General features: G+C 48.4%; 1 protein-coding gene across 1 annotated transcript; it reads left to right on the top strand.

Moving 5' to 3' along the window:
• The first annotated feature begins 548 nt into the window (after window positions 1-548).
• Window positions 549-21,317, top strand: LOC120046010 (protein TANC2-like). The gene is made up of 10 exons (XM_038990922.1): window positions 549-561; window positions 609-742; window positions 880-1,003; window positions 1,220-1,395; window positions 2,257-2,389; window positions 5,673-5,764; window positions 17,946-18,092; window positions 18,602-18,702; window positions 18,959-19,850; window positions 20,016-21,317. Exons 1-10 carry the CDS (start codon window positions 549-551, stop codon window positions 21,315-21,317), a joined length of 3,114 nt encoding a protein of 1,037 aa, XP_038846850.1.
• The last annotated feature ends 1,696 nt before the right edge of the window (window positions 21,318-23,013 follow it).

The raw sequence follows: 23,013 nt of genomic DNA on the forward strand, positions 1-23,013 counted from the left end.
TTTCAACCGGAGCATAACCTATTCATTAAGAGAGAAAACGCAAATGGTGAGCTCCTCCCGCGTGCGCAGGAAATATTCGGAGGACAACTGACCTCGAAACATCTCGCTCATTTTTCAAAATAAAAGCCTGAAACTATGTCTAAAGCCTGGTCACAGTCTGAGGAAGCCATTGGAAAAAGAATCTGGTTGATACCCCTTTAAATGGAGGTTAGACAGGTCAGGAAACAACGTTTTTTTAAATTTTTTATATCACTTCCGGGTTAGATTTTCTCAGGATTTCGCTTGCAGAATAACTATTATTTTTCTCACAGACAATATTTTGACAGTTTTGGAAACTTTGGAGTGTGTTCTATCCTAATCTGTAAATTATATGCATATTCCGTTTACGTTGGGTACGTTATTTGAAGAAGAAAAAAAACATTCTGACCCCTAGCGCTAAGAATTAATACGTGTTTCCTCCCTGCCCTGCCCTGGGTGTCCTTCCTGTACAATCTGCATACTAACACATGGCACACACAATAACTGTCAGTCTTAGAATGATGTAAAATATGGAAAAGACTGGTGTACAACATGGCTGATCCCTGTGTGTCCCTCTCCTCTTCCTGTAGCTCTCACGGCAGCAGGGGGCCTGGGGAAGCTAGACGTTTGCAGGCTGCTGCTGGAGCAGGGAGCAGCGGTTGCTCAGCCCAACAGACGAGGCATGGTACCCCTGTTCAGTGCTGTCCGACAGGGAAACTGGCAGGTGAGACTGAGTGCACCCTTTATATTGCACTACTTTTGACCCAAACACTTAATCAGACAAAGAAAGATCGAGCAGCCATGTTGATAGAAACAGGCTGTTGTCTGCTAGATGGTGACGATAGTGTTGTCCTCTCTCAGATTGTGGACCTTCTCCTGACTCACGGAGCGGAGGTGAACCTCGCAGACAAGCAGAGCCGAACCCCTCTGATGATGGCTGCCTCAGAGGGTCACCTGGGCACTGTGGAGTTCCTACTGGCACAAGGTGAGGGTTCGGAGGAAGACATCATCCACTCATTCCTTGACATTTACGTTATCTGTGACCTGCTATCCTTTCATACTTTGAATTATATACTGCAAACTCTCAAGAAACTTTTGTTAAACACAATCACCAAAGCATTGACGGTACTTTATTTTACCAATTTACTTTTTACTCCCAATGCTGACCTGTAAACCCTGACCCCTCTGATCCACCTGCCAGGTGCGTCCCTGCCTCTGATGGACAAGGAGGGGTTAACAGCTCTGAGCTGGGCGTGTCTGAAGGGACACCTGCCCGTGGTGCGCTGTCTGGTGGAGAGGGGGGCTGCTACAGACCATGCTGATAAGAACGGACGCACGCCCCTCGACCTGGCCTCCTTCTACGGGGACTCAGAGATGGTGAGTGGTAGTACAACATTAAGAAAAAAATGTGTTCAAGTATATAAGTATAGTTATATTTGTGTATATTTTGCTAGCAGTAACTCTCCCAAATGTTAGTACCATCCTATGATCCTGCTCTGATGAAGATCATTAATCAATACATTCCTCCCTCTTCCCCACTGTCCTCGCCCCTGTCCTCCCTCCTCCCCACTGTCCTCCCTCCTCCCCATTGTCCTCCCTCCTCACTGTCCTCGCCCCTGTCCTACCTCCTCCCCACTGTCCTCACCCCTGTCCTCCCTCCTCCCCACTGTCCTCGCCCCTGTCCTCCCTCCTCCACTATCCTCACTCTTCTCCCCATTCACTCTCCTTCCCACTGTACCCCCTCCTCCACCTGTTCTCCCTCTTCCGCCCATCATCCCTCCTGCCCCCGTCCTCCCTCCTCACCCCTGTCCTCCCTCCTCCCCGTTCTCCCTCCTCCCCATCCTCTCCCCGTTCTCCCTCCTCCCCCATCCTCCTCCCCCATCCTCCCCCCTGTCCTCCCCCCATTCTCCCTCCCCCCATTCTCACTCCTTCCCACTGTCCTCTGTCCTCCACCCGTTCTCCTGCCCCCTTGTTCTCCCTCCTCCCCCCTGTTTTCCCTCCCCCCATTCTCACTCCTCACCCCCTTCTCCCTATATTCTCACTCCCCTCATTCTCCCCCCCCCCTGTTCTCCCTCCTCCCCCCCCTTCTCTCCTCCTCCCCCCGTCCTCCCCCATTCTCCCTCCGCCTATTCTCACATCCTCCGTACTGTCCTTGGTCCTCCACCCGTTCTCCCTCCCTCCTGTTCTCCCTCCCCCCCTGTTCTCCATCCACCCCCCGTCTGCTGTCTGTCCTCGCAGGTCCAGTTCTTAGTGGACCAGGGGGTGATGATAGAGCATGTGGACTACAGTGGGATGTGTCCTCTGGACCGGGCCGTGGGCTGCAGGAACACGTCCGTGGTGGTCACCCTGCTCAAGAAGGGAGCCAAGATAGGTATTGAGAATGGACTTAGTGTTAGACTGGAAGCCAATAGATTTTGGACAGGGGCTGTCCAAAATGGGACCTGGTCAAAACTAGTGCACTGTGGGGTAAAGAGTGCCCTTCTAGACGCAGCCAGGATTTGAAATTCCTTTCCTGGAAAAGAACCCCATTCTCTCTATAGTGCAACAGTTTGGATCTCTTGACTGTAAAATTGGAAAACAAAATTACACTTGACTATCTGATGTTGAGACACAATTCAAAGACTATCCATGCTGCAGTAGGATGACACAGCAATACAGAATCTGCATCCTAAATGGCAACCTATTTATTATATAGTGCACTACTATTGACCAGAAGTAGTGGACTAAAAACAGAACACAGGGCCATTTGGGATGCAACTTGTTACTGTCTCTTTGGAGCTGAGCAAACAGCTGAACCCCACTGTTTTGTGTTCCCCCTGCTGCTCCTGGTGCACCATACTGCAGGTCTTCTCTGTTCTCTCTGACTAGTCCTTCCTCAGATCATAAGATGTCTCTGTGTTGTTCTACTGTTTCCTCCTGTAGTATTTCTCTGTTCTCTCTGCCTAGTCCTTCCTCAGATCTGTAGATGTGTTTGTGTTGTTCTACTGTGTCCTCCTGTCGTCTTTCTCTGTTCTCTCTGGCTAGTCCTTCCTCAGATCATAAGATGTCTTTGTGTTCTACTGTTTCCTCCTGTAGTATTTCTCTGTTCTCTCTGGCTAGTCCTTCCTCAGATCTGTAGATGTGTTTGTGTTGTTCTACTGTGTCCTCCTGTAGTCTTTCTCTGTTCTCTCTGGCTAGTCCTTCCTCAGATCTGTAGATGTTTCTGTGTTGTTCTACTGATTCCTCCTGTAGTATTTCTCTGTTCTCTCTGACTAGTCACTCCTCAGATCTGTATATGTTTCTGTGTTGTTCTACTGTGTCCTCCTGTCGTCTTTCTCTGTTCTCTCTGACTAGTCCTTCCTCAGATCTGTAGATGTGTTTGTGTTGTTCTACTGTGTCCTCCTGTAGTATTTCTCTGTTCTCTCTGACTAGTCCTTCCTCAGATCTGTAGATGTTTCTGTGTTGTTCTACTGTGTCCTCCTGTAGTCTTTCTCTGTTCTCTCTGGCTAGTCCTTCCTCAGATCTGTAGATGTTTCTGTGTTGTTCTACTGTTTCCTCCTGTAGTCTTTCTCTGTTCTCTCTGGCTAGTCCTTCCTCAGATCTGTATATGTTTCTGTGTTGTTCTACTGTTTCCTCCTGTCGTCTTTCTCTGTTCTCTCTGACTAGTCCTTCCTCAGATCTGTAGATGTTTCTGTGTTGTTCTACTGTTTCCTCCTGTAGTATTTCTCTGTTCTCTCTGGCTAGTCCTTCCTCAGATCTGTAGATGTTTCTGTGTTGTTCTACTGTGTCCTCCTGTAGTATTTCTCTGTTCTCTCTGACTAGTCCTTCCTCAGATCTGTAGATGTGTTTGTGTTGATCTACTGTTTCCTCCTGTAGTCTCTCTCTCTTCCTCTATTTCAGCTCTCTCTGGTTCATTCTTTCTCTCGTTATTTTTTTTTTTTTTTTCTTCTTTCTTTCTTTCTTTCTTTCTTTCTTTCTTTCTTTCTTTCTTTCTTTCTTTCTCTCTGCTCTCTTTTTTGTTCATGTTCTCTGTCTCTCTGTCCTTCTATGTGTGATCTCTGAGACAGGCTGTTAGTAGAGTGTGTTTTTTCTTTCCTCTTATCCCTGCTTCTCACTGCTGCTTTTTTCTGTTCCTCTTCTCACTCTTCATCCTCCAACTTTTTCTCTTTGTCTTTTTTCCCCACTTGCCTTTTCGTCCACGCACCTTTTTCTGTTTTTTCTTTTTTTGATTACTCTGGCCCACTGCACTCCCCCTCCCTCCCTTGCTCATGACCCCCCCCGACCTCTCTGCTGTACCAGGATGTCAGACGCTGCCCAGTCGGCCTAGAGGTAATCCCAAGGCTGTCGGCATCTCACCCCAGCAGGCATTTTGACAGCCCTACCTCCTCTTTCTGTGTTGTCTTAGTGTCGTCATGGTCTGTGTCAGCAGGCCAGTTTAGCTATAACCCCCATCTACAACCCCCATCCTGAGAAATAACACTCAGGTATTACTATTAACTCTGAGGCCAAGATTCAATCTGATCGCGGATTATAGGCATTGACCTTTAAAGGGAATGTTCCAGCGTTCATGGAGATCCTGTACATGGTAAATGCTGGATATGTCGGCTCAATCGTAAATTGCCTTTAAAAGCAGCAATGCCTATAACCTGCGATCAGATTAAATCCCAGCATGACAGAGATAACTATAACTTGGACTGCTTTTATTTAGAGGTAGATGTTGACATTCCAGTTGGTTATGATGTGTTATGACAGCATACCCAGCCTCGAGCACACTACACTGTATGTGTCTTGTCATGCAAGAAGACAACCCACCTTGTCCTCATGCAGGATTCCCACCCACCTTGTCTTCATGCAAGAACCCCATCCACCTTGTCCTCATACATGAAGCCCACCCACCGTGTCCTCATGCAAGAAGCCCACCCACCTTGTCCTCATGCAAGAAGGCCACCCACCTTGTCCTCATGCAGGAAGCCCACCCACCTTGTCCTCATGCAAGGATCCCACCCACCTTGTCCTCATGCAAGAAGCCCACCCACCTTGTCCTCATGCAAGGATCCCACCCACCTTGTCCTCATGCAGGAAGCCCACCCACCTTGTCCTCATGCAAGGATCCCACCCACCTTGTCCTCATGCAAGAAGCCCACCCACCTTGTCCTCATGCAAGAAGCCCACCCACCTTGTCCTCGTCTCTCCAATCAATGTGTAAATGTTTTTCAAGTGTTGCTATTGCAGAGAGATACTGTATGATAAGTTATCCTAGTTAGATTAATATTTTATGTGATGATTCCGCCTATGCTGACTGTCAGTTGAGGGATGAGCGTCGCGTAGGAGTGACACCACCTGACGTAAGGCAATTAGTTAGATTGGGAGTGACTCAGCCTTTACCAGCTGCATAATTTAGTGTTTTGTTAAATCATATTTCTACCCTTTTGGCTTGTGACTATTGATTGATAAGCCTGGGCTTTTGTCCCAACAGTGCACTCCTTTATCTGGATCAATAGATGTTAGAGAGAGAATAGCGTAATTTTCTCTGCAGTGGACAGACATCTGTCTATCTCTGTCATTCCTGCCACTTTGTTGGTTGTTGTTGTCACTTGTTATTGTTACGTGTTTACTGTGACTCCAAAACAACATGTTTTTTATCGTTCCCTGCTTTCTCATCCTGTGTTCTTCAGGTCCAGCCACATGGGCCATGGCTACCTCCAAACCCGACATCATGATCATCCTACTGAGTAAGCTGATTGAGGAGGGAGACAGCTTCTATAAGGTGAGATCAGGAGGCCCTACCCTAATCTGAGGAAGGACTGTCACCTGTTGTTGGAAAATATTCATACATATAAGAAAGAAAATATATACAGTACCAGTCAAAAGTTTGGACACTCCTACTCATTCAAGGCTTTTTCTTTATTTGTACGATTTTCTACATTGTAGAATAATAGTGAAGACATCAACATTATGAAATAACACATATGGAATCATGTAGTAACCAAAAAAGTGTTAAACAAATCAAAATACACTGCTCAAAAAAATAAAGGGAACACTTAAACAACACAATGTAACTCCAAGTCAATCATACTTCTGTGAAATCAAACTGTCCACTTAGGAAGCAACACTGATTGACAATAAATTTCACATGCTGTTGTGCAAATGGAATAGACAAAAGGTGGAAATTATAGGCAATTAGCAAGACACCCCCAAAAAAGGAGTGATTCTGCAGGTGGTGACCACAGACCACTTCTCAGTTCCTATGCTTCCTGGCTGATGTTTTGGTCACTTTTGAATGCTGGCGGTGCTTTCACTCTAGTGGTAGCATGAGACGGAGTCTACAACCCACACAAGTGGCTCAGGTAGTGCAGCTCATCCAGGATGGCACATCAATGCGAGCTGTGGCAAGAAGGTTTGCTGTGTCTGTCAGCGTAGTGTCCAGAGCATGGAGGCGCTACCAGGAGACAGGCCAGTACATCAGGAGACGTGGAGGAGGCCGTAGGAGGGCAACAACCCAGCAGCAGGACCGCTACCTCCGCCTTTGTGCAATGAGGAGCACTGCCAGAGCCCTGCAAAATGACCTCCAGCAGGCCACAAATGTGCATCGACGCTCTGGCCGATGATTTGTTTACCTCTGGATAACATGAAAACAGCCTAACCAGCTCTGCTGGCAACAATTTTATTGTGCTTTTTTGCAGACTGACACCGGCCATATTCAACGGGGGTTGTACACACGGGTTGTGCACACGGGTGAGCCAACAATGCCACAGTGCTGGGAGCTAACCAACCATGTTCAAATGTTAGCTAGCTAACATTAGGCTCTAACTAGAACAGCAAACGGCTCTGGGAAACAAATAATAACGTCAGTTAGGGAGCCAGACAGCTAACGTTAGCTAGCTAACAGTACACTTTAACTTAAGATATAGCTATCTTATTTCTTTACTTACCTACACACACACAAACATACCTTTTTTCACGCACCATTGGTTAGAGCCTGTAAGTAAGCATTTCACTGTAAGGTCTACACCTGTTGTATTTGGCGCACGTGACAAATAAACTTTGATTTGATTTGAGCTAGCTAAGTAAACAATATACCTAGCTAGGTAAACAAAGTGTAAGTTCACACACGTCACGTAACGTTAGATAACGTGCCAGCCAGCTATTGTTAGCTAGTTAAACAACAATGAACAGAGCCAACAATGCCACAGTGCTGGGAGCTAACCAACCATGTTCAGTGTTAGCTAGCTAACATTAGGCTCTAACTAGAAGAGCACACGGCTCTGGGAAACGAATAATAACATCAGCTCGGGAGCAAGCTAGATAATGTTAGCTAGCTAGCTAACAGTACACTTTAGCTTGAAATAAAACCACTTTCTGTCAAAATTAGGAAACGTGTAATATCTGAAAATGTAGCTAGCTAACGCTAGACTAACTTACCTGTATACATCATCATGCATGATGGACGTGTCTCCCTGTCAGGAATGCCATGCCACAGTTGCCCTTAGTTTGAAGATGTAATCTGGAGACAGGTGTTTTATCCATCTCTTTACCTATCATACTCTACATCCACTGATTTCAAAACTTGATCCTCCAGAAAGTGGAGAGCAACACTTATGCAGCTCCACTACACAATACATGTTTTTAAAAGCCACGTTCGACAGGATTACAAACACAAACTGACGAGCACCAAATAGACAGAAGCCTTCTATGGCAGACCAGTCCGAACTCCTCTCTCGGCATGTCCAGCCCACTCATTATCTCAGCCAATCATGGGTAGTGGGAGAGTTGCTGGCTTTTTCTGTGGCATAACTAACAAGGCTTGTAATTTAACAGATTGCATAGAAGTTTGTTATTAATAAGGCACATGAAAGTTCACATGTTCGAGAACGCATTTCTGGCCAAAAATGCATTTTGATTTAAAAAAAAAATGTTTACGTTCAAACTGCTCTCCTGTGAAGTTGTGACTTGTGACATACACCTAGTTTCCTGAATCACATTTGACCAAGAAGAAGAGTGATGGTGTTGCATCAGCTGACCTGGCCTCCACAATCACCCGACCTCAAACCATTTGAGATGGTTTGGGATGAGTTGGACCGCAGAGTGAAGGAAAAGCAGCGAACAAGTGCTCAGCATATGTGGGAACTCCTTCAAAACTGTTGAAAAATAATTCCTCTTGAAGCTGGTTGAGAGAATACCCAGAGTTTGCAAAGCTGTCATCAAGGGTGGCTACTTTGAAGAATATAACATACATTTGCTTACTAAACTAAGCAAAAAAAGAAACATCCCTTTATCAGGATAATTTGTAAAAATCCAAATAACTTCACAGATCTTCATTGTAAAGGGTTTAAACACTGTTTCCCATGCTTGTTCAATGAAACATTAACAATGTCACGTTCCTGACCTGTTTTCTGTTGTTTGGTATGTGTTTATTGGTCAGGGCGTGAGTTTTGGGTGGGCAGTCTATGTTTTCTGTTTCTATGTTGGTTTTGGGTTGCCTGGTATGGCTCTCAATTAGAGGCAGGTGTTTGACGTTTCCTCTGATTGAGAGTCATATTAAGGTAGGTTGTTCTCACTGTTTGTTTGTGGGTGATTGTCTTCCGTGTCAGTGTATGTTCGCACCACACGGGACTGTTTCGTTGTCGTTAGTATATGTAGTCTGTTCCTGTTCGTGCGTTCTTCATGTTTTATGTAAGTTCTCTCGTTCAGGTCTGTCTACTTCGTTTTGTTGTTTTGTAAAATTATCAAGTGTTCTTCGTGTGTTTAGTTTCGTCTTGTTAATAAAGTTCATTATGTATTCACAACCCGCTGCACGTTGGTCCAATCCTTGCTACTCCTCTTCGGATGAAGAGAAGGAGGAGGCCCGTTACAGAATCACCCACCAAACCCGGATCAAGCAGCGGGTTAACGGACAGCGCACGAAACAGGATTTCTGGTCTTGGGAGGAGATCATAGAAGGAAAAGGACCATGGGCGAAGGTTGGAGTTAATCGTCGCTCTGGGGAGGAGAAGGAGGCAGCCACAGCCCAGGAGTGGCGTTATGAGGGGACGCGTCTAGCACGGAAGCCCGAAAAGCCCGCAAGTACAACCCAAAAATTTCTTGGGGGGGGGCTAAGAGGTAGTGGGTCTAGGGCAGGTAGGAGACCTGCGCCCACTTCCCAGGCTAACCGTGGAGAGCGGGAGTACGGGCAGACACCGTGTTACGCAGTAGAGCGCACGGTGTCTCCTGTACGTGTGCATAGCCCGGTGCGGGTTATTCCACCTCCCCGCACGGGTAGGGCTAGAGTGAGCATTGAGCCAAGTGCCATGAAGCCGGCTCAACATATCTGGCCTCCAGTACGTCTCCTCGGGCCGGTGTACATGGCACCAGCCTTACGCATGGTGTCCCCGGTTCGCCAACACAGCCCAGTGCGGGTTATTCCACCTCCCCGCACTGGACGGGCTACGGGGAGCATGCAACCAGGTAAGGTTGGGCAGGCTCAGTGCTCAAGGGAGCCAGTACGCTTGCACGGTCCGGTATATCCGGCGCCACCTTCCCGCCCCAGCTCAGTACCACCAGTGCCTACACCACGCACCAGGCTTCCAGTGCGTCTCCAGAGCCCTGTTCCTCCTCCACGCACTCTCCCTGTGGTGCGTGTCTCAAGCTCAGTGCCTCCAGTTTCGGCACCACGCATCAAGCCTCCTGTGCGTCTCCAGAGCCCTGTACGCACTGTTCCTTCTCCCCGCACTCGCCCTGAGGTGCGTGCCGTCAGCCCGGTACCTACAGTTCCGGCACCACGCACCAGGCCTACTGTGCGCCTCAGCAGGGCAGAGTCGGCTGTCTGCCCAACGCCGCCTGCACTGCTCGTCTGCCCAGCACCGTCTGAGCCATCTGTCTGCCCAGCACCGTCTGAGCCATCTGTCTGCCCAGCACCGTCTGAGCCATCTGTCTGCCCAGCGCCGTCTGAGTCATCCGTCTGCCCAGCGCCGTCTGAGCCATCCGTCTGCCCAGCGCCTTCTGAGCCATCCGTCTGCCCAGCGCCTTCTGAGCCATCCGTCTGCCCAGCGCCTTCTGAGCCATCCGTCTGCCACGAGCCATTAGAGCCGCCCGTCTGTCCCGAGCCATTAGAGCCGTCCGTCAGTCAGGAGCTGCCAGAGCCGCCAGCCAGTCAGGAGCTGCCAGAGCCGCCAGCCAGTCAGGAGCTGCCAGAGCCACCAGCCAGTCAGGAGCTGCCAGAACCGCCAGACAGTCATGAGCTGCCCTACAGTCATGAGCTGCCCTACAGTCATGAGCTGCCCTACAGTCATGAGCTGCCCTACAGTCATGAGCTGCCCTACAGTCATGAGCTGCCCTACAGTCATGAGCTGCCCTCCAGTCATGAGCTGCCCTCCAGTCATGAGCTGCCCTCCAGTCATGAGCTGCCCTCCAGTCCGGAGCTGCCCTCCAGTCCGGAGCTGCCCTCCAGTCCGGAGCTGCCACTCAGTCCGGAGCTGCCACTCAGTCCGGAGCTGCCACTCAGTCCGGAGCTGCCACCCAGTCCGGAGCTGCCACTCAGTCCGGAGCTGCCACTCAGTCCGGAGCTGCCACTCAGTCCGGAGCTGCCACCCAGTCCGGAGCTGCCACTCAGTCCGGAGCTGCCATTAGTACAGAGTTGTCCCTCTGTCCTAAGCTACCTCTCTGTCCGGAGCTACCTCTCTGTCCGGAGCTACCTCTCTGTCCGGAGCTACCTCTCTGTCCTGAGCTACCTCTCTGTCCTGAGCTACCTCTCTGTCCTGAGCTACCTCTCTGTCCTGAGCTACCTCTCTGTCCTGAGCTGTCTCCTCTATGTAGGAGGGGCCTTAGTGAAGGTTCCTGGACCATGGTCGGGGGCGAGGGTCGCCACTCAAAGGACGCTAAGGAGGGGGACAAAGACAGTGGTGGAGTGGGGTCCTCGTCCACCGCCGGAGCCGCCACCGCGGACAGATGCCCACCCAGACCCTCCCCTTGAGTTGTAGGGGTGCGCCCGGAGTTCGCACCTTGAGGGGGGGGGGGTTCTGTCACGTTCCTGACCTGTTTTCTGTTGTTTGGTATGTGTTTATTGGTCAGGGCGTGAGTTTTGGGTGGGCAGTCTATGTTTTCTGTTTCTATGTTGGTTTTGGGTTGCCTGGTATGGCTCTCAATTAGAGGCAGGTGTTTGACGTTTCCTCTGATTGAGAGTCATATTAAGGTAGGTTGTTCTCACTGTTTGTTTGTGGGTGATTGTCTTCCGTGTCAGTGTATGTTCGCACCACACGGGACTGTTTCGTTGTCGTTAGTATATGTAGTCTGTTCCTGTTCGTGCGTTCTTCATGTTTTATGTAAGTTCTCTCGTTCAGGTCTGTCTACTTCGTTTTGTTGTTTTGTAAAATTATCAAGTGTTCTTCGTGTGTTTAGTTTAGTTTTGTTAATAAAGTTCATTATGTATTCACAACCCGCTGCACGTTGGTCCAATCCTTGCTACTCCTCTTCGGATGAAGAGAAGGAGGAGGCCCGTTACAAACAATTAATGAACATGCACCTGTGGAACGGTGGACACTAACAGCTTACAGACGGTAGGCAATTAAGGTCACAGTTATGATAACTTAGGACACTAAAGAGGCCTTTCTACTGACTCTGAAAAACACCAAAAGAAAGATGCCCAGGGTCCCTGCTCATCTGTGTGAATGTGTCTTAGGCATGCTGCAAGGAGGCATGAGGACTGCAGATGTGGCCAGGGCAATAAATTGCAATGTCTGTACTGTGAGACGCCTAAGACGGCACTATAGGGAAACAGGACGGACATCGTCCTCGCAGTGGCAGATACACGTGTAACAACACCTGCACAGGATCGGTACATCCGAACATCACACCTGTGGGACAGGTACAGGATGGCAACAAAAACTGCCCGAGTTACACCAGGAACGCACAATCCCTCCATCAGTGCTCAAACTGTCTGCAATAGGCTGTGAGAGGCTGGGTTGAGGGCTTGTAGGCCTGTTGTAAGGCAGGTTGTCACCAGACATCACCGGCAACATCGTCGCCTATGGGCACAAACCCACCATTGCGGGACCAGACAGGACTGGCAAAAAGTGCTTTTCACTGACACGTCGTGGTTTTGTCTCACCAGGGGTGATGGTCGGATTTGCGTTTATCGTCAAAGGAATGAGCGTTACACCGAGGCCTGTACTCTGGAGCGGGATCGATTTAGAGGGGGTAGGTCCGTCAGGTTCTGGGGCAGTGTCTCACAGCATCATCGGACTGAGCTTGTTGTCATTGCAGGCAATCTCAACACTGTGCGTTACAGGGAAGACATCCTCCTCCCTCATGTGGTACCCTTCCTGCAGGCTCATCCTGACATGACCCTCCAGCATGACAATGCCACCAGCCATACTGCTCATTCTGTGTGTGATTTCCTGCAAGACAGGAATGTCAGTGTTCTGCCATGGCCAGCGAAGAGCCCGGATCTCAATCCCATTGAGCACGTCTGGGACCTGTTGGATCGGAGGGTAAGAGCTAGGGCCATTCCCCCCCAGAAATGTCCGGGAACTTGCAGGTGCCTTTGTGGAAGAGTGGGGTAACATTTCACAGCAAGAAATGGTAAATCTGGTGCAGTCCATGAGGAGGAGATGCACTGTAGTCCTTAATGCATTTGGTGGCCACACCAGATACTGACTTGTCACGAACCGGCTCAAAGCCCGTAACAAAAGGGAGACAACGTGGGGAAAAGGAGTAACAAAATATGTATTTATTAACTAAAGTAACTAAGTATAATATACAATGGTGTGTGTAATCAGTAATCAGTAGTGTAAGTGAGTGTTTTGCATGCATGAATGTGATAATGCAGGGTGTTGAAAGATGCTAAAACAAACAACCAAAAAACCACCAAGAAACACAAACAAATCTATCAAGGTGTCTGCCTGGAGAGAGTCTCTCCATGAATGGGGAAGTGGTGTATTTATCCTGGGAGACACCGGGCCCAGGTGTCTCCCATGTAGCTGACGACCCTCCCAACTCCGCCCACCGACATCCTAATAAGGAAACAAGAACAAAGAGAGAATACGGCAGACAGAGTGGGAGGGTCGTCACATTCCCCCCCATAAAACCGGGGACCAACAAGGACCCCGGAACAACATACCAGCCTCTGCGTCCCAAATTGATGAGGGGTTACGTGCACACTTCCAATTTGCCCCAGCCAACCTCCTCCTCCCCAGACCTCAGCAACCTTAGTGCATAGGAAGCAACATTTAAGAGGAAAGAAGTCTCCCCAGACCTCCGCAACCTTAGTGCATAGGAAGCAACATTTAAGAGGAAAGACTCCCCAGACCTCAGCAACCTTAGTGCATAGGAAGCAACATTTAAGATGAAAGAAGACTCCCCAGACCTCAGCAACCTTAGTGCATAGGAAGCAACATTTAAGAGGAAAGACTCCCCAGACCTCAGCAACCTTAGTGCATAGGAAGCAACTTTTAAGAGGAAAGACTCCCCAGACCTCAGCAACCTTAATGCATAGGAAGCAACATTTAAGAGAAAAGAAGAATACAAGACCAGGAGGGAACAGAGAGGAAAGACAGAACCAGACAATACAACCATTCAAGAACAGGGCGCACGAGACCACCTCAGCTACAAACTCCAACGAAAAGAACAAGGTCCTTAATTTTTTAACAACTCCCAACGATTCATAGCCACTTCCCAACGTAACAGACTACTCATTTCAATCAACCCTGCAATATACCATCGTCAGGACCAGGCACATCTTCCTCCTCATGCACAGATCTAGCATGATAAGAACCCAAGGAAACAACGGTATCAGCCAAAATAACAGGTTTACCGTCCTCTGTAGACTCCCACTGTTCAATCTCAGAGGAACGTGCATAATAGGGTTTTAACAAATTTACATGGCACAGCTGGTGTGCTTTCCTCCGTTCTGGAGTTGCAACTAGGTAATTTTGCTCAGTGTACTGACGCACCACTGTATATGGACCTTGAAACTTGGCTTGAAAAGGAGAACCAACAATTGGCAGCAGAGCAAGAACCTGATCACCCGGATTAAACTGACGAGGCTCAGTTCGGCGATCAAATATGCCCTTCAACCTCTCCTGTGAAGATGATAACTTCTCTTTAACCATTTCTCCCTTTTTAGAACGAGGCAAAGGACCCACACAGTCAATGATCAGATACTCAAAAGGTTGGCTGAGTACAGGAATAGGAAACAGTGGTACCGGCTTAATAGCTTGATTAGGTTTACCAGTTAATTGACAGGTATGACAAGTTTTGATGAAATCAGAGACATCCCTCTTTAATCCAGGCCAAAAGAAATGTCTTAATATGCGATGGTATGTTTTCCTCACACCCATATGTCCAGCAACATCATTGTGAGAAGTTGTCAACACCAACTCACAAAGCTTTACTGGTACCACAACCTGACTAATCGCCTCCCCCAGAAAACAACTACCATGAGACACCCACTTTCTCATCAGGACATCCTCTTGGAGAAAATAGCCATGGGCGACATCTCCCAACTGTTCCACAGGCACAATTTGGTCACGCAACTCTTCTAATGTGGGATCAGTCTGTTGCGCATTGATTAGATCTGAGTGGGTAACAGATAACGGAATAACAGGGAAAGCAGTGGCATACTTCTTTGTGGTATTCTCATTATTCGGCACAGTGACCAGTTCGCCGCGGCTCATAGAATGCGTCACTGCACACGCACTGAACATCTCTGGGGAGCTCTGTACACTCTCATCAGGAATCTCAACAACTGACGGCTTTATGGAAACAACTAGAGATGGAACCTCGACAGGCCATACACGATCACCAGCCAAGTTATTCCCAAGAATAACGTCAATACCCTCAATAGGCAACGAAGGACGCACCCCCACAACAACCTCACCTTTTACCAGCCCACAATCCAACATCAGTTTATGCAATGGAACTGACAGTGTTCAAACCTATTCCCCTAATTAGAACACTATTTCCTGAATCAGTCTCAGCAGAAAAGGGTAACACAGACTCCAACACAAATGATTCAGAGGCACCTGTGTCTCTCAGGATCTTCACTGGCACTAGGTCCTTTCTTCCTAACCTAGACACAAAACCTTCCGTAATGAAAGGTAAATAGTTTGGATCAATATGGACTTTCACATGCTCCTGGGTCAGAGGCAATGAGTCATGAGTGAACTGATGTGGAACAGGCACAGCTAACGCGGTAGGCTTAGATTTAGCGTAAGCACCCTTTGACCTGAGATGTGGACATTCGTTTTTCCAATGACCTGAATCGTGACAGTAGTGACACTCTTGCCCAAAGTTAGCTTTATCACGGGAGTCAGGCTCAACCCTAGTTGAATAGGACTCTGCCCATGAACCATAGTATCTCGGTGAGCGAAGCCCAAATCTATCCGAACGCCCCCACTCATTCCGAATACAGGGCTCTGCAAAGACACTTTTGTGAGTCAACACATACTCATCCGCCAAAACCGCAGCTTCAGCGACATTCTTTACTTTTCGTTCGTTAATATACGTGGCAATACGATCAGGGATTGTGTCTTTAAATTGCTCTAACATAATCAGATCACACAGCCTTTGGAAAGTCACAACTGCAGAGGCGGAACACCAGCGATTAAACTGTAAAGATAATTGTCGTGCAAACTCAACATGAGTCTGTTTATCATCCCTTTTTAAAGTTCTAAATCGTTGGCGGTAAGCCTCAGGGACCAATTCATAAATCTGTAACACAGCCGTTTTAACCTTGTCATAACTGGCACTGTCGTGTACACTAAGAGCTGAATATGCTTCCTGCGCTTTACCAGTCAGCACACACTGCAACATTAAGGTGCGGTCAGAATCAGGCCAACTCCTAGCGTCAGCAACACGCTCAAACAACGAAAAGAATGTCTCAGGGTCCTTTTCATTAAACTGAGGCATTAACCGTAAGTTCCCAACAATATCAAATGTGTCCGGGGCACGACCAAAAGAGGAACGACCCCTAGGTAAATCTGGGTCACCTTCCCAGAACAAACTCTCCCCTGAGATCTTTCCTTCCCTAACCAACTCTATCCGTTCTTGTTGCAACTTGATTTTAGCATACTCCATATCGAATTCCTTTTCATACTTTACACGATCATGCTGCTGCTGTAACAGAAGCAGTTTTTTCTGCTGTTCAAAAAGAAGACTACTAGGACTAACCGATGAAATGGCCATTGTAACGTTACGGGGAGATGACTCCTCAGCAGAGGCTAGCCCAGTAGTAACTTCAAGAATACCACTCTCCATCAGATTGGCCTTCAATATCAACCTAATAGAATTCTTTAGACGTTTATCACTAATTTCAACCTTGTAGTGTTCAGCGATTTTCAACAGCTGTTCTTTAGTACCTAATTCTAACAATTCCTCTGATGGAAAGCGAATGAACTCATCTACATAAGACGCCATAGTTACAACAAAAAAAAATTCTCGCTCTTCCCCTCTGCTGAGCACACCAGACCACAACCAGAGAAATGACAATCACACTGGGCACCACAGAAAAGAGATGTGAAACAGAGCTTCCCCAAAACCTATAATAATTCAACCCTAGTCTTCGTGCGGATTTGTGGTGGGTATTTACGCACTGTAGCCCGCTGGCAAGGAAATAAACCCCCCAGCACGCTGGCAGATTCCACCAAGCCACGGATGTGCCCCCGAGACAACTGCTCAGTCCACAGACACCACACAAAAATAACAAACATTAACCATGCCCAACATATTCCAAAAAGGAAACACGTCGCTAAGCCTATCAGGGGTAAAAGGCTATAGCTCCAGGTAGCAAGTTCCACTACCCTACCCAAATCTCCCACTGAGGAACACAGCCGATTACTCACCTCAGACCGATGTCCCAACAGAAAGTAGAACAAGAGTTTCCAGGCTGGGCAGGGCCCTGGAAACTAACCAATGTACTCTCTCCAAAGCAGCACACAAACCAAACAACAAAGGCAACCAATACTGGGCCTATCAAACTCAAACAAAATATGCAAACCAAACACGTACCTCCACGTTCTCCCAAACCAATACGTTCAATTATCCCGGACGAGCCCCCACTTGTCACGAACCGGCTCAAAGCCCGTAACAAAAGGGAGACAACGTGGGGAAAAGGAGTAACAAAATATATATTTATTAACTAAAGTAACTAAGTATAATATACAATGGTGTGTGTAATCAGTAGTGTAAGTGAGTGTTTTGCATGCATGAATGTGATAATGCAGGGTGTTGAAAGATGCTAAAACAAACAACCAAAAAACCACCAAGAAACACAAACAAATCTATCAAGGTGTCTGCCTGGAGAGAGTCTCTCCATGAATGGGGAAGTGGTGTATTTATCCTGGGAGACACCGGGCCCGGGTGTCTCCCATGTAGCTGACGACCCTCCCAACTCCGCCCACCGACATCCTAATAAGGAAACAAGAACAAAGAGAGAATACGGCAGACAGAGTGGGAGGGTCGTCACACTGTTACTTTTGATTTTGACTCCCCCCTTTGTTCAGGGACACATTATTACATTTCTGTTAGTCACATGTCTGTGGAACTTGTTCAGTTTATGTCTCAGTTGTTGAATCTTGTTATGTTCATACAGATATGTACACGTTAAGTTTGCTGAAAATAAACGCAGTTGACAGTGAGAGGACGTTTCTTTTTTTGCTGAGTTTACATGATTTCATGTGTTATTTCATAGTTTTGGTGTCTTCACTATTATTCTACAATGTAGAAAATAGTAAAAAATAAAGAAAAACCTTTAAATGAGTAGGTGTGCCCAAACTTTTGACAGGTACTGTATATACAGTATACACATCCAAGAAAGAATATGTGATCTAATCAAACTATTTGCGATGCTTTTGTCTACACTTTTGACAGATTTATTTATCCACAAGAGTTTACAGATTTGTTTTAATGGTCAATAAGAGCTATATGTTGTCTGTCTTGTATGAATAACATGTTGTGTGTGTCGGTGTGTTCAACAGAAAGGGAAAGTAAAGGAGGCAGCACAGCGGTATCAGTACGCCCTCAAAAAGTTCCCCCGTGAAGGCTTCAGTGAGGACCTCAAGACTTTCAGGGAGCAGAAAGTGTCCATCTTACTCAATCTGTCCCGATGTCGGAGGAAACTGAACGTGAGTTGGTGGGCTCTGACCATGGATCCATCCCAAATGGCAACCTATTCCCAATATAGTGCACTACTTTTGACCTGGGCCCAGGTGCACTATATACGGAATAGGGTGCCATTTGAGACACAACCATGTATAGTATATTATCAATACATGCATTCCAGAGTAATACATAGTAGTAACTAATAGTAACAGTACTGGATATTACCTCTATTGTCCTCAGTATCTGACTCATGGAGGTAACAAAATCAAATCAAATCAAATACAGTACTGGATAGTACCTCTATTTTCCTCAGTATCTGACTCATGGATGTAACAGTACTGGATAGTACCTCAGTATCTGACTCATAGATGTAACAGTACTGGATAGTACCTCTATTGTCCTCGGTATCTGACTCATGGATGTAACAGTACTGGATAGTACCTCAGTATCTGACTCATGGATGTAACAGTACTGGATAGTACCTCTATTGTCCTCTGTATCTGACTCATGGATCACTTGTTATTACATTCAGGACTTTGGGATGGCTGAGGAGTTTGCTACAAAGGCACTTGAATTGAAACCAAAATCATACGAAGCGTACTATGCCAGAGCCCGCGCCAAGCGTAGCAGCAGGTAACTTTCTATTTACATCCCTGCTTCCCTTCCACTGTAGAATAGTTGACATATTCTGCTCTGATCTCATATTTTTCAGTCTCTCATAAGATTTTCCTCCTTTTTTGTGACCAATTGTTTTTTCCTTAGTTTATACATTTTCACAGCAGTGTTTTATAAAATAAATAAAATAATAAAAAAACACTTCATGTAAGAATACAAACCTCACCTCAGTTCCAACCCTGTTGCATTTTCCCACTCCTACCTGTCTCTGCAGGCAGTTCCCTGAGGCCTTGGAGGACCTGAATGAAGCAATGAAGCAGAGCCCCAACCACCCTGAGATCCAGCGCCTCCTGCAGCGGGTAGAGGAGGAGTGTCGACAGCTTACCCAGGAGGAGGAGGACGCACAGAAGCTGGAGCCTCCCCCATCTCCTCCCCCCTCGCCTCCCCCATACGAGGGGGAGGAGGAGGAGATGTCCCTGTCCTCCCTCCCACTCCCCCTGGAGCTCCCCCCTCCCCCGGAGCCTCGGCTGGAGGACATGGAGCCGGTCCAGGATCTGTTTGAGGACGAGGACTATCTGGTGCAGGAGGCCATGTCTATGGGGAGTATGGGTTCTATGGGTCTGGCCCTCGAGAGGGAGCTCTGCTCCAACCCCTCCAGCCTGCCTATCATCCAGAGCCCCCCTCTTTCTCCAACCATCCACCAGCACCCCTACCACCAGGACCAGGCATTCCTGTCGGGGGGCTCCCCCATGGGCCAGGCTTACGTCTACGACCAACCCAGCCCCACCTCCATGTCCTCTCCCGGCATCCAGAACTACCAGCTGCCGTCGCCCCCCTCTCTCTCCCCCACGCACCACAACTCCCACTACCGACACAGCCCTCCACAGACCTCCCCGGTGCACCAGACCACCTACCGCTTCAGCCCCCCGCCCAATGGAGGAGGGGGACAAGGGATGGACCACGGATACCAGAGCCCCCCGCTATCCCCTCTGCGTCGGGGTGGGGTACAGAGCCAGTACAGAGCCAGTCCCCCGGTGGAGAGTGTGTGTCTGTACAGGTCCCAGTCAGGGTCTCCGGTGCGCTACCAGCAGGAGCAGCCTACCCTTTCAAAGATGAGCAGCCAGAGGTCCTTCCAGCAGAGCTCACAGCCTTCCCTGCACCACCAGGCCTCCCTGCACCACCAGGCCTCTCTGCACCACGACACCCTCCAGACCCACCAGCACCACCAGGCCCAACTGAACCACCAGGTCTCCCAACAGCACCACCAGGCCCAACTACAGCACCAGGCCTCCCAACACCACCAGGACTCCCTGCATCACCAGACTCAACAGCACCACCAGGCCCAGGGCCTGCGCCTCCAGCCCTCCATGGCCCAGATTGTTCGCACCAACCAGCCCAGCAACACATACGGCCAGATGGGCCACCCCATGCGTTACCAGGGGGCCTCCATGGACGTGCCGATGGAGAGCCAGAGCCGGTTGATGTACCAGCCCTCCCTGGATGGTCGCTCCATGCCCCAGTCCAGCCTCTCAGCTGGGGCCCTCTGTCAGCACGTGGGCCGAGGAGGGGTCATAGAGGGCCTGATGAAGGACGAGCTACCCCAGCGCCCCTCCTCTGCCTACCGTGCCAGCAGTGGGGGAGGACAAGGGGGCCAGCTCCAGGGGGCTGTCCGCTATAGCCAGACCCCCCAGATTAGCCGCAGCCAGTCAGCCGCCTACTACCCTGGTGCCAAGCACGAGCTGGAGCGCCAAAACAGTGCCATGCCCCAGTGCCAGCTCGGATCACCAGAGATCGGCCACATGGTGAGGCGGCCCGTCAGTGCCACTACCACGGAGATCAAACCGCACATTTCCACTCCCCGGCCCCTCATCCACTCCCAGAGCGTGGGCCTCCGCTTCTCCCCTTCCAGCAACAACATCCCCACAGGGGGCTCTAGCTGTAATCTAGCCCCAGGCTTCAGGCCTTCCTCCTCCATCCAGGGGATGGAGATCCCGCTGCAGGTGGCTTACGAGGGCTACGAAGGCTACGAGGGGTACGAGCGTTCCTGTAACGACGACATCTCCCCAAACTCGCCCTCCCAGGGCAGCGGTGGTGGGCTGTACCAGGGTGAGAGCACCCGCTCACGGACCACGCCCTTCATGGGCATCATAGACAAGACAGCACGGACTCACCAGACTCAATACCTGCAGCAGCCCTCGTCCCAGCGGCCCTGGGCTATGACCTCCATGGACTCTGGCATCAGCCCCACATCGCCCGGCCAACTGGTCCAGCATGGCTCGTCCTACAGCCCCCCCACCTCGCTGGGGAACTTCGCTTACTACAACAAGACTAACAACGCCCAGAACGGACAACTCCTGGAGGAAGACTACTACCCCCAGCAGCCCCAGCATCAGCAGTCCTCCCTGGGCAAGCTGGCCAACGGAGCCTCCCGGGGTGGAGGAGGGGACATCCTGGAGCGGGTGAGCCAGGTGCCCACCTATCCAGACGTGAAGGTGGCCAGGACTCTGCCCGTAGCTCAGGCCTACCAGGACAACATGTACCGACAGCTCTCTCGTGATATGTCCCGTGACTCTAGGCAGGGCCCCACCTCCCCCATCAAACCAAAGAGACCTTTCGTGGAGTCGAATGTGTGAATGTACCGTCCACGGCCGGACTGGGCGTGTGAGTGGGAGGGGAGGAAGAGAGGGGCGAAACGGAGGGGAGGAAGGGAGGGGAGGGGGGGATGTTGAGTTAAGGCTGCTGACCTTGTATGACATTGATGAAGAACACATGATACATAGACAGATTACAGCCCCGCTCACACAGAGAGCAGTCTGCAACAGGCCCTGCTTACACAGAGAGCAGTCTATAACAGGCCCCACTCACACAGAGAGTAGTCTACAACAGGCCCCACTCACACAGAGATCAGTCTACAACAGGCCCCACTCACACAGAGAGCAGTCTACAACAGGCCCCACTCACACAGTGAGCAGTCTACAACAGGCCCCACTCACACAGACAGAAGTCTACAACAGAACCCACTCTCACAGACAGTAGTCTACAACAGAACCCACTCACACAGAGAGCAGTCTACAACAGAACCCACTCACACAGAGATCAGTCTACAACAGGCCCCACTCACACAGAGAGCAGTCTACAATAGGCCCCACTCACACAGTGAGCAGTCTACAATAGGCACACACTGGGGGTAGTAGTCTAGTCATACAGTACATAGATACTAACACACTGGGGGTAGTCCTGATCAAACACAGGGTCAGAGTCCCTAACACTTCCAGGGGGAGGGAGTGGGAGTGAAACTGAGGGCCCTTACCTTACTGTACCTGTGGATTCTCTATCCATCTACCATATGCTATCTTTAAAATACGACTTATGCTCTTATTCAAGGTTGCTAGACTCTCTGTAATACAATATTAATATGTTCACTACTGTAAATGGGTCAGAAATTACAACGTGAGTGTGCATAGAGAAATTATTATATTTATTATTAAGTTATATAATGTAAATACATATAAAAACATGAATGACTTTCTTTGTGTTCTTTCTGTTTTTAATTGTTTTTTAGCCTTCTGTCCATGTGCTGTCCTTAATAAGTCCTTGCTCCCATCGAGCGCTTTTTCAGCTATACAGCCAGTTGAAACTCGTCCAAAACACTCAATCATCCACGAACTAGGCCGGAGATATCTTTAGTCGATTTAAGGATGAAAAGTGTAAAACTGCAACACAAAAAGTCACAGCATACAAAACACACACATACCAAGTAGCTAGCATGTAGCTAGCTACATTCATTTCAATAGGAACGGCTAATCCGGTTTAGGCTAGTGACAATATATCTGTAAAAGTAACACAAACGTATGCTATGTAAGTGTTAATAAAACAACCAGGAATGTTAATACTTACAGATGATACCAACTGAAGGGCTGTAAAGGACAGGATGACGGTGGATAGAACAGTATATCGTGGTTAGACTGAACACTAAACAGCAGTAAACAAAAAAATCATTAATTTCATATGAATGGCACTTCTTCTGCAATACAAAGACCATTAGGTGGGAGCAAAGGCAATACATGCTTAATGTTGTCCATGATGTAACAACATGGTTTCAGAATCAACTAGGACAGGGAATGAGGGACATTTAGAAACTTTGAATTACTCACATGTGAAAGGATATTTTCCTAGTTTCTAAATATTAGCTTTGTCATGTTATATTTTTGATATTTTAATTTAACTTTTTATTACGTTTAATTTATTCATAAATGTCTGCACTAAATGCCTGTGAAGTTCTTAACTTAAGGTGCACTTTATGTATTTTTGTTACTTTATCGTTATTGA

The sequence above is a fragment of the Salvelinus namaycush genome, chromosome 4, assembly GCF_016432855.1.
Source record: "Salvelinus namaycush isolate Seneca chromosome 4, SaNama_1.0, whole genome shotgun sequence".
NCBI classification, from domain to species: Eukaryota; Metazoa; Chordata; class Actinopteri; order Salmoniformes; family Salmonidae; genus Salvelinus; species Salvelinus namaycush.